Source organism: Merops nubicus, unplaced genomic scaffold, assembly GCF_000691845.1.
Source record: "Merops nubicus isolate BGI_N331 unplaced genomic scaffold, ASM69184v1 scaffold37208, whole genome shotgun sequence".
In the NCBI taxonomy this organism is placed as follows: domain Eukaryota; kingdom Metazoa; phylum Chordata; class Aves; order Coraciiformes; family Meropidae; genus Merops; species Merops nubicus.
The window spans coordinates 1-12,517 of record NW_008628364.1 but is presented as its reverse complement, the minus strand read 5'-3'; the positions used below and the strand labels follow the sequence as shown (position 1 = coordinate 12,517).

General features: G+C 40.2%; 1 protein-coding gene across 1 annotated transcript; it reads left to right on the top strand.

Annotated features, from left to right (window-relative positions):
* Positions 1-230: 230 nt before the first annotated feature.
* LOC103779011 (chromosome unknown open reading frame, human C11orf97) lies at positions 231-2,041 on the top strand (the record flags this gene model as incomplete). Its single annotated transcript, XM_008946628.1, has 2 exons — positions 231-335; positions 1,916-2,041. Coding segments are annotated over 2 exons (231 nt in total), but the record flags the coding sequence as incomplete, so codon positions are not given.
* Positions 2,042-12,517: the final 10,476 nt, after the last annotated feature.

Genomic DNA, 12,517 nt, shown 5'->3' with positions numbered 1-12,517 from the left:
TCCCTTTGGGATTTACCCACGGCATGTACCCTGAGGCATTGCTCCGTGTCGGGGAGCACGGCCTGGCGGAACATCATCTATTTATACACAACTTATCTTAAAGCATATTAGAGATAGAAGTAGAGCAGCATAAAATTATATTGCACGAATGTAATGTTAGAATTCAGGGGATTTAAAATAACTAGTTGTTTTAAAATAACTGATTCTTTTGTAATATGTTTTACTAAAAGGGAAGAAATTTGTGTATGTTGAGCCATCTAGGAGAGTTAAAGAAATACTCGAAGAAGAGCTTAATTTTCGGGAAGAAGCATGCCATGTTAAACATCCAGCTGCAGGTAACCCTCCTGATCAGCAAATGGCAAGTGTTCATCAGGGCAAATGGAATATAAATTGTTTGGAGAAACTCTGGCAAAATTTCTATTAAAAAAACCAGCCCAGGATGGTGGACTTGGCAGTGCTAGGTTAATGGTTTGACTCTGTGATCTTAAAGGTCTTTTCCAACCTAAACAATTCTATGATTTATGTAATAGCCTGGGGGAGCATTTAGAAACAGAAGAATTACATATGGTCTTTGTTGCCTTTTTTTTTTTTCAGTCTGGAATTACAGGACTGTAGAGAACATGGGTAGTTCCGTATGATCTATCAGTTTAATAAAACAGAAACAAATGCCAAGCAGTAGGGAAGTTTTGTCACCTTTTTCTTTGAAAGAAGTGCAGGAATTACTAGAATGCTTTGTCCCCTTCTGCTGCTCAAAACTCAAGTGACTGTTGAGAGAGTTGAGGTAAAAATGAGATAGATAGATGATAGATAGATAGATAGATAGATAGATAGATAGATAGATAGATAAAGGACAGGAGAACAGTGAAAGCAATTAGAAAATCAATCTGTTTAGGCAGCTTAAAGGTTATGAAGAGACTGGAATAGAGTAGGCAAATGAGGAAGTGGAAGGTTAAGAGGAAACAAGGTGTTTGGTTTGCCTAATCTTTTAAAAGTTTTGAGAACTGAAGGTAAAAATCTGGTGAGATCAGAGCAGAAGTAATCAGCGGTTAACAAAAAGAATTTAATGCTTGAACAGTTTAACAAAGCTCACTTAGATTCACCATTTTTAATACACATTTTAAATATTTTGCACTTAAGATATTATCGAGTCACTACAAAAATAAGGAAGTTATAATATGGATGTATAACAAACTCAATGTATAAATAGTAGCTTAATATGTTATAAGCATAGCATAACAATGCTATGTAAAATAAGGTCAAGTAGATGTTGGTGTACAGATTATTCACCAAGTACCTAGTTTCTTTTTCACCTGTATTCATCTAGAGAATTAGAGAAGTTCCCTAAGTGGCCTGGGCTCAACTGACAACTGTCAGTCTGGACAGCTACTGATTTACACAGTTTAGACGATTAGCAAGTTTATAATTTTGCATAAATTAGATGGTTAGTAAATTGTAACCTTTCCACAAAATAAATTATCTTTTTGTTTTGTTTTGGTTGTGGTGGGTTTGTTTTGGTTTCTTTCTTGGCGTGGTTTGTTTTTTTTTTTTTGCTGTTCTGTCTTTTTACGAGGGCATTTGGTATTCCATTATGAGCAATATATCATGCTGGGTGCATCAATGGTGTTACTGCTGTTTCATATACATTATACATCAGCTGTATCCTGCTTTGTTTAGGAGCCTCACAGTCCTAAGCTGTTCTACTGACAGCAGAGAGCATCATAAACCTTTAGCAATCTGAATTGCTCTCTGAAGATGTCAATCTCTTTTCAGTAGCTATGGAGGAAGGTTACAGAGTTCTGCTTAACTGCTTCAAATTACTGTATAGACGAAAAGGACTGTCTTAAAAGTTACAGTAATTCTAGAACAAGTTGAAGTAATCAGTTATAATGGTATTATTTTGACAAATTATTAACAGTGGCTCTGGAAGGAATTTGGAGTGTGAAAAAGAATTTCTCCATTGGAAGCCTGAAACCAGTGTCGCAAAGCAGAAACGCTTTACTCTTACAGCCTCAATTCTACTCAAGGCATGCAGGAATTAAAAGTAAGAGACAACAATAAGAAACTTTCACTATAGCACATTTTAAAATTTCAGACTAAAGTTATTTTATAGTTTGCATACATCTTACAGGACTGCAGTTTTGTTCAGTGTTATTTTTTCATCAAATCACCTACATCATTTTATAGTGATCAACACTTGGTATCTTTTTGCAAAGCTAACCCACCTCTTCCTTTAGTAAGCAGCCAACAGGCTTGAAGTCTTTGCCTAAGAAACCAGTTTAGGACTGCTCTGTCTTCTCTTGTAGACAGCAATAAGGTCTCCCCTCAGCTTCCTCCAGACTAAACAACCCCAGTTCCCTCAGCCACATTTCCTAAGACATGTTTCCTAGACCCTTCACCAGCTATGTTGCCCTTCTCTGGACCCACTCCAGGACCTCGATGTCCTTCTTATACTGTGGCGCCCAAAACTGAAGGCAGTACTCAAGCTGTCACTTCACCAGTGACGAGTACAAGGGCATGATCGCTTCCCTACTCTACACTGTTTTTGAGTGTGTAACTTTATAGTGCAAGGTGAAAACTTTCAACCCTAAGGAAATAGAGTTCATTAGCTTTGTAAGAAGAATATTGTTACTGCCGTGAGCTTGCAGAATACGTTAACTCAGAACACTTTGCCATTAAATGAAGCTTCTTCCCACATTCCTGGGGGCTTGTGATTTAAAAATGCAGCTAGCTGCATGACTAGCACAAATTTGTTCCTGTCTTGATCTTCTGAGCTCTGGAGATAGAGGCATCTTAGTTACAAGAGCAGCATGAATTAAGCTACTGCTAGTATGAGAAGCATTTAACCAGTACAGCCTTTTGCCACACTGCCTTTACTCTGAGAGAATGCTTGTAGGAACATTTTGTTTACAGAGCAAGCCAAATCTATGCTAGCCAAAACTATTAACTGCAGTGACTTTTGGTGTGTACTTAAACCAAGAAAATTTTAGGCACACCATAGAAATTACAACCAAATAATGCCTCAGAGTTAGGAGACATTGGTATAATTTTAAAACTCATGTAGCTGAGGCTTTTAGTGAAAGCATGTCATTTTCAAAGATCCTAATCTCCTCTGCTTCCCATTAAGATCCGCAAGGGAAGAACAGCTTTAAAACAAAGCAGTTTATTCAAATCATTTTAGGTGCTGAAATTTATAGTCTCTGTTGGTTTTCCTTTGCGAATTTAGTTGTACTTTCAATCCCAAGGACTGCTGCTAGAGACAAGTGCTCTCCTCACTAGTTATACTACCCATTCTGCAGCAGAATAGGCACGTATCATGAGAGAAAGGATGGTAGAAAAGATATAAGACAGGAGAAGAACTGGAAGCACTCTGGCTTCAGCTCCTTTGCTCAGCTAACCATTTCCATTCACATACCTTCTTTGTAAGGATCTGGGAAAGAAAGGAGATGATAATACACTAACTGAGATGGAATAGGCACAGGATATGGAAATGGACAAAAAAAAGGAAGTGGAGGTTGAAGAGAGAAGATGAGCTTACTGTGTTTAGTGCCAGAAGGAAAGTCACTACCAAAAGGAAATGGAGGAAGCGCAGACAAGGGGAATGGAAGAGGAGACACAGAACAGAAGGTTGGGAATTCCTGAAAGGAACTGGGAGAGAGGAGAACGCAGTTCAGCAATGCAGGGATACAAACAGAAGTGAAGGAAAAAGATGTAGCAGAAATAAGTAGAAGTGACAAAAAAAAAAAAAAGTTGCTGAATTCACTGAAGTTAATGCATTTATTTTTGCTTCTCTCATTTGCTGCCTTTTCCTAAAAGTGGCAAGTGATGTGGTGTCTCATCCATCCTTACAGCAGATCTGTTTTCCTTACAGATTGGTGAACTGCAGTGCTGTGATGACCTGAGCCTGCTGTGACGTGTCAAACCAAACACTGCAATGACTATCTGCCTTTAGAATCCTAGGTCGGTCTTGCTGGGATTTCAAAGAAGGTTCTGCTGGGACAGGGAGTGATCTCCTTTGCTGGTGTTCTATTCATATCCTCGTACTGCTTTATCAGATGTAGTAGCCAGATCTGATCGGTATTTCAGCCAGTGATGAATCCAAAGATAACAAAATGTTCTTGCTGACAAAAATGTGTTCCGTGAAACTTGACATTTATGTTGCAACTGAGTTCCAGCAGGTGGCTGTAATGTTATTGAAGAGCTGCCTTAAAATGCAATATGCTGAGTCCATTCATTAAACTGAGCAGTTTATAAGCCAAGAGTTTGTGGTTTGATATCTAACCTGATTTAATAAACGTTTAACATAAATAAGTCTCCATATATATTTAAGAGTTATCACAGTACAAAAGAACCATAGAGGCAGCATAGAACCTGTCACTAAACTCCCACTCTTACCATTATTACGGTATTGAGGTAATGAGGATCATTACTTTATCATAGAATCATAGAATCATTTAGGTTGGAAGGGACCTCCAAGATCATCAAGTCCAACCACCGAGCCACCAGGGCTCCAAAGTCCTCTGCCAAAACAGATCAGAATCTGTCAGGGTTGGAAGGCACCACAAGGATCACCCACTTCCAACCCCTCTGCCATGAGCAGGGACACCTCCCACTAGATCAGGCTGCCCAGAGCCTCATCCAGCCTGGCCTTAAAGACCCCCAGGGATGGGGCCTCAACCACCTCCCTGGGCAACCCATTCCAGGTCTCACCACTCTCATGGGGAAGAACTTCTTCCTCATGCCCAGCCTGAATCTGCCCACTTCCAGCTTTGCCCCATTCCCCCTAGTCCTGTCGTTACTCGATATCCTAAAAAGTCCCGCCCCAGCTTTCTTGTAGGCCCCCCTAAGATACTGGAAGGCCACCATAAGGTCACCTCGGAGCCTTCTCTTCTCCAGACTTTGTTTGGTGTTATCACACCACTTAGAAAACAGATGCAGATCCTTCTAAGTACTGCATGAAACCATAACAAAAGGCAGTTTTGAAAGGTCATGGATGATTGGAGGAGGTACCAGAGACAGGAGTGATATTTGCAGTTACAGAATATCTTTAGTGCTTTAGGAGCAGACCAGAAGGCCAGAGCTTCCAGCTTTCTCCAGCAAAGCATCAGAGCTGGCCGAGTCTGACCCAGGCAGGAGGAGGTGAGGAGTGATAGTTGTTGAGGACTCCCTGCTGCCGGATTTGGAAGCTCCCATTTGCTGCCACAACATGCTGTCTGGGGAGGTTTGTTGGGGGACTGAGAGCTGGGATGGTGTGGGGAGCAATCTGAGTCTTGTCTGGGCCTCAGACTTTTACTCCCTGCTGCTCTTCCACGTGCACACCAACCATACTGTCAGGGGAGATGTGGAGCCTATCAAACATGACTACACTGCTGTAGGGCAAGTCAAAGACATGGGTACCCAGGTAGTTTCTCCTCAGTCCTACTGGTGAGGTAGTAGGGTCTGAGGAATGAATGGATCCTATAGGTCAACTATTGTTTGGACAACTCTTACTGAAAACAGGGAGTTGGCTTTTCTGACTATAGGATGTCTTTTCTTTGAGGACTAAGAACTGCTAGGATGAGATGAGAATCTCCTTAACAAGCAGGGCAAAAGCTGTGTTTGTGCCCTGTCTAGAAGGATCAGCCTGGCCAACCTGGGGAGGAGAACAATAAGTAGGAGTGAGAGAGGAGTGAGATGACAACCCACTGACATAGAGAGGAGGTGGTGGGCCAGGTTGGTAGGTGTGGTATTTTCTGGCTTCATACTTAACAATCTAACTTAATGATCAGCCTCTGCCATATTTCTAGAATAACTGAAGGACATTTTTTTCCAAATTAATACTACTTAGACCTTACCCTACAGGTTTCATTGCCCACATTCTTCCCAGACATCCCTCCAGCACATTTGTAGGATAAACAAGTATTGCTATCTTTTTAAAGGAGGGAATTGTATTATACAGTGGAAAAAAAAATGAACTAGGAGTGATGGATAATTTAAAATCAGAGTTGAAAAGTTCCTTATACCCAGTTCTACCTCAGACTGGTAATTTACATCTTTCCTAAGGTGTGATCCTATGAGGTAGAGATGGGTTTAGTTTCAGGGGCTCTCAGACCCTAAGGAAATATCTAAACCACACTGAATATCATTGAAAAGGAAAAGTCTCAGTGATGACTTTGTGAAGCTAGGCTTTGTTTTCCTTTGCTCTTTTTTACAGTTATCAGTGAATGAAATGAGATTCTTGGTTTTTGATTGTCTGGGACTCTTCTTGACACTGAAAGTTTGGTTTTGTTTTGATATCAATGAGAAGGGGAAGAAAAACCCACCAAACCCTTAGCTGGCTCTAAGCCAACTCTTTTTACCATTTCCATTTGACTTCTAAATCAGAAAAAGTACTGACACTGAAAATTGCAGCTGAGGCATGAGAGGAGCAGCTGCTTCTGAAAACATTATTCCCACTTATCAGATACAAATTTGATCATGAACCATACAACAATTATTGAAAAACACTGGGTTTTCAGATAGGGGCTTTGATAAGCCTGTTGCATCTTGAAGCATTACTTCCTTTTTATTCTACTCCTCCCCCCACTTTCTCGTTCTTAGTAATTTTTTTTTTTCCATTATCTTCTTTTAAAATTTTCCAGATGAAAAGACTTTCCGGGCCTGTTCTGGATTCCTGCACTAGCTCAGTTTTACTGCAACAAAGGCAGAATTGTAAATCTCATTTGTGTCTTTGCTCCCTCTTCCTTTTTGTGCAACCTTGTACAATGGAGAAATGTCTTTTTAATCTTTCCCACTGAATATTTCAGTTATGAGGCTTGGGTGATTCTTAGCAAGGATGATATATTCGTCTTTGTGACCTTTTTATGTCTCATCTTTCATTTGAATAAAACAAAACTATTTGTTTAAATATGATAATGTTGCATAATAGTGTTATTAATGTTACTATTACTATGCTATTTATATTTACAATATTTCATTAAATGACATGCCAGCTAATTTAAATTAACCATGCTCACGTTTTATCATAATGACTTTTTCCTGTCTAACTCTTCAGCTAGCCTTTTCTCTTATTTTTTTAATATTATTTCATTTCCAAACTAAACACTGCTGTTTTGAAAGACAAATGCCATCCTTGCTTCCATGTATTAATAACAGTGTTCACACACAGACATCTTTCAGAGGCTATGTCAAGCAATGAAGCACAACAGGAGGTGGTCAAGATAGTAAATCAAACGGTGTTGAGAACTGGACTAGATGATCTCCAGAGGCCCCTTCCAACCCTTCACATTCTGTGATTCTGTGGTTTGCACAACTTTGGCACTCTTACCTGACCGGAATGGCTTTGGAGGAGGAAAAAAAATCACTTTGATATGAAACAAAGAAGATTTACTTTGAATGAGATCTACTCTTGTCTCCTGGACTGAAAAGTCACCTCAATGCTTGAGGTTCAAAGATGTTTGAAGAGAAGCTCTGCCACAAACCCTTGACGTCTGGCCTGAGGGATGCTCACAGAGTAAAATGAGAGCACCAGAGCTGGCTGCACAGCACTTGTCCTGCCACAGGTGCTGGGTAAGGTGCAGTCCAGTGCTCCAAAAACCTAGGAAGATTGGAATCCATGATAACTGCTAACAGATGTCCACAAAGCCAAATTTGGACTTGCTGGTACACACACGCGTGTCAAAGTATCTGAGGATCACGAGGTTTTGGTGGGAAAGTGTTCTGCTCTGATTTGGCCTCTGGTCTACACTAGTGAATGTGTGTTGCAGTGGAAGGTCGAAAGGCGTTCTGGGACAGGATTCTCCATCCACAGTGTGCACAGCTCATCTGTTCATGCCTGTGCCTTGACCTGGATATGTCAGCTTTACACAGTATTAATCCCACCCTGCTCAGTCACTAGCAGAACTGTAGCCAGGCAGAATATTTTAGCATTTGCTGCATGTGCAGTAATGTGAGCTTGTCTGTCCAGAAGCTGTGCATCCAGCAAGGCAGGCATCAGCTTCCAACTGAATCTTTTATCTCTTGTCATATTTCAGTTTTAAACTTCCAAGCAGAAAGATCATCATCCTGAATATGAAACACTAGATAATCAAATTACAGGCATTTAAACTTTACACTGAAATACAGTATGCAGTTTATATGGAACAGAACTTTTATCACTCTTTTTCATACAGGATTTAGGTTCTTACTTGGCAAAAACTTACACTGAAACCATGGGGACTGTTTCTGAAGAAGAGATTTTAAAGTCATTCTTAGTGTCATTTTGGTACCAGATAGCATCCTGCTACTCTTTGAAGCTGATCACATTTTCTTAGGATAAAAAACTCCACGGGGTTTCCTGGCTGATGGAATGGCTGGCTTGATAGCTGTGACTGAAAACACAAGCACATCTTGCAGTACCTTTTAAACTCTGTTTGCCATTCAGTTGACGAATAACTTCAAAGACTTTTCTAGGCTTAAATACTTCTCAAGTGTGACAAAACAGAGTGAGTCAGAGTAGAAGAGGAAGGCAGCTGGGAAGCTCTAGGCAAAAACATTTACTGCTGTTAGAAGCATCAAACATTTAACCTTCAAATAAGCAAAAAGGTTTTTTTGTTTTTTTGGGGTTTTTTTGCAATAGCATCATTACTAACGGCCAGCATTTTAATTTAAATTCCTGACTATCAGCAGTGGATCCTACTGCGGTTTCCACAGAGCAATTAAACCACAGTTCCTCAATTTCTATATACAGTACCAAGAAGTCTGTGTGGTCCCTAGTCCATGAAGCTATCTCCTGGGATGGTTTACCTCCAAAACAGACAAAGCCAGGTCTGTTTCTTCTGGAAGGTCTGCAGGCATCTGGTAATGCTACTCAACCTTCATCATGTTGCACTTCCCAGTGACATCTGTGAAGTTTTTCCCAATTCAGAATGAAAAAACTGCTTGCCAAAACCTTACCAGTGTGGAGTAGCTGGTTGTGATTCCGTCACAGACAAGCTGTGTCTTACAGCAGAAATGAGGCAAACTGGAGTTGACATGGCTTACTGCTAGGCTGGTATTTCTTCTCTAGAAGACAAATGAGACATTCAAAAGGAGAGAGAAATTCCCCACCTACACATAGGTCTGTGGACACCTGACTTCTAAGCCTGACCCTGACAGAGAGGTCACTCTTTGTATCCCTCGCTCTACAGCAACACTCCACATCTTGCTGGTGAGTTTACTACACCAAAATTTCTAGGAGGCTGGTAGACTCTTAAATGAAGGCAAACCTATCATTACTTTTCACAGTGACTATCATGAATGTCTAAGTGAAATACATTCCTGTGCTATCTCCCACATTGTGAGGTATTTGAAGACATAGCAATAGCAAAACAAATGGATCTTTAATTTGTAAAAACTCTAAAATATGCCTAAAAATATCATGCTCTAGATATAAATTCTATACAGACTTGTGAACTAGTGGACTACACACAATATGCAAATGAAAACGTATATTTAGTTTCCACAGAGGCAAGTGTACCATGAAAATGAACTTTTGGTAACAGTATTACTCATAGAAGCATTTTAAGCTACTGTCCTCTCATCTTGAACTGATTTAATTCTTATTTACCACAATAAGACAAACAGGAAATGTTACAATACTGGATCTCCAGGCTGTATATGCCATCGCAGCTTACTCTGGATTTCAGTCGTAGCCTTCTTCAGTACAGAGTGTAAAGCTTCAGCTGCTGGTGTGTTGATGAATATAGAAAGCCTTGTTTTGATCTCATGCTAAATAATTCAACAGATTTGTTCCCATGTGACAATAGTCTTAAAATGGGTGTCACTGCAGCACAGTCGAACATCACACTGAAGTTTGACTGTGAGACTGCAAAAACTCAAAAGTAACTAGACAACTCTCACTATTAATCTTCACGAGGAAAGATTTTCTTTTTTTTTCAAATTTGTCACTACTTCGCTTATAAAGGATTCCATGTTGTCATCTTAAAACATTTAATAAACACTGAATTAACACTAACATTTTTGTTGGCTTCAACATTTTGTTGGCAGGATGAGGCCTGGCATCACCAATGTAATTAACTGGGCTTTGCAATTGAAATGGCCTAGCATAAAATCTTCAAGCAATGGAAGGGAAAACTCAGCTAGGCAAAGACTCCTTCAAAGTCACGTGTCAGTGCTGAAATTTGTCCTGAAGGAAAGTAAGAACTGCCATTGCAGCTGATACAATAACATTGATTGAGTGAATCAGAATTCCACAGAAGTCAGCTGAGATTTCTTGATGACTTTTATGGGTCCCAAATTTCTCATATTATCTACAAAAGTGTCTAAATAAACAAAATTATTAACAGAAGAGCTTTTAGACCACATCAGAACATTAATTAAGGCAGACTAGGGACTATGCTTATTTTAGGTAGTGTTCATTGTACTGGATGGGCTCTGGATTGATTCTGGGTACAGCTCATGCCCTCAGAGGATTTGACTCTCCCTTAGCATTGTATTTATACATTTGTTTGCAATTTTCCACTGTGGTAAAATAATATTCCCAGACTCTCCATTCATTACTAAAATCAGTGTTATTTGTCAAGGTAGGTCATATGTTTATTGCAGTATGAGTTTGGTTGGTTGGTTTTCGTTTGTTTTGTTTTGTTTTGTTTTTTTCTTTTTTCTATTATGGGCTCTCTCACTATTTTGTGGACAATACTACATTAGCAGGCTTGACATCGTGGCTTGTACAATTTCAGTTCAAAGAGGCCTTGATAAATGCAGAGTGAACCAAGGCCTTGGTAAATGCAGAGTGAACCAACAGAAAACTCAGGAAGTTCATCAAGGAGAAAGAGCATGTTCTGCATATGGAGTAAAAAACTCCAGTGCACTGGTACAGGGTGGGAACTGGCTGGCTGATAAAACAGCCTTGCTGGAAAGCACCTGGGCATGCATGGACATCAAGCTGAACATGGGCAATCCTTAAAAATAAAGCAAGCCACATGCTGGGTGACATCAGAAGTACATCCAGCAGACAGAAAAGTAATTATCCTATCCCCCCACTGGTGAAGCAGTACCTGGAATACTGTCTCCAGCTTCCAACTGCCCAGTTCAAGAAGGATGTTGAGAACACAGTCCACTGGAAGGCTACCAAGATGATGAGAGACCCTACAGCACACAAGCTAAGAGGAGAGGTTGAGAGAGGTGGTCTTATTTAGTCATACGAAGAGGTGGCAGTAGGATGAATTAATGGGAGCCAGCAACTACCAAAGGTAAATTACGAAGATGACGGAGCCAGATGCTCTTAGGATAGAACAAGGGACGACAGCCACAAATTACAGTATGGGAGAGTTGGACATTAGGAAAAAAATCTGCACCAAGAGGGTGGTGCAGCCCACGAACAAGCTGCTAGGAGTGTTGTGGTGTCTCTGCCCTTGAATATTTTCAACAATTTGGTGCTAGTCCAGCCAACACCTAGGTAAACACCTTATCTGATACTGGCAACGGTGTTCCTGAGTGGGAGGGTGGATTAGTGACACCCGGAGATGCCTTCAGACTAACACTGTATGTTGGAGCACAGGCAGTTAAGATACCAGCTATAGACACAGCTGTTGGCATTTCTTCTATTTTATGAGTGCTTACAACATGGAGACTGGAAATCTGCAAGCACTTTTATGTACAATTAGCAAGTATAAACTTATCTACAAAGGTGCCCATGACTCAGTTACTAACCTAACACCAGCCTCACACACAACTGCTCTTTATTTTTGGAGGTAAACAGGCTTGAATTGGTTTTTTTCACTAATAGAGAGACAGGTCACAGCACCTTGACCTATGCAGTATCTAAAAGCTATGCTGCCATCCAAGTGGTCAGTGAGAATTTATGCCTGGTCTAACTCTGCTGCCTTCGGTAGATCTTTCTGAGAGAACTTTGGAACTGTAGCTGATGGATATTAAGACATGTAATGGCAGAGCTGGAAACTCTCCAGTTCTGTACAAACAGTCTCTGAACTATGTGAATCAATGGACTCTTAGTTCAGTGAAGCAATTGACTTGGCAAAAAAAAGTGTTCAGCCTATCTGATACACTTTGTCCACACCAGCTGTGTGAAACAGAGCTGGAAGAAGTAAATTTCTGGTAACCCTAGGGTTTTGCAGTTTTTAGATAACTGTGAGATTAAAAATTTTAATGTAAATGTGGTTTTAAGAAAGTTCTTAAAGGATGAAAAAATACCCTTTAATTTATTTTCTCCTAGCTTTTCCAAACTGGTAATCCTTTTAGAGGTGCTTGAAGCTGTTTGAATTTGACAGGAATTCAAAGCTACAGTGGCTGCTGCCACTTTTCTTTTTCTTCTGATTAAGTTTTCTTTTCTCTCATTCATTTTTCTTTTTCTTTTTAATTTCATTTTCTCCTTTTCATTTTCTTTTTCCTTTTTTTTTTTTTTTTCCTTTCATTTTCCTTCTGTTTTTTTCCAGTTTGCCGGAGTTTAAAAGCTGATTTTCAGGCGTGGGCTGGAAGGACCAAGTGAGAAGGTGCTCGGGAAGCAGGGGCTCCGTCCTGCGCTCTCCCGCGCCGAGCCCGG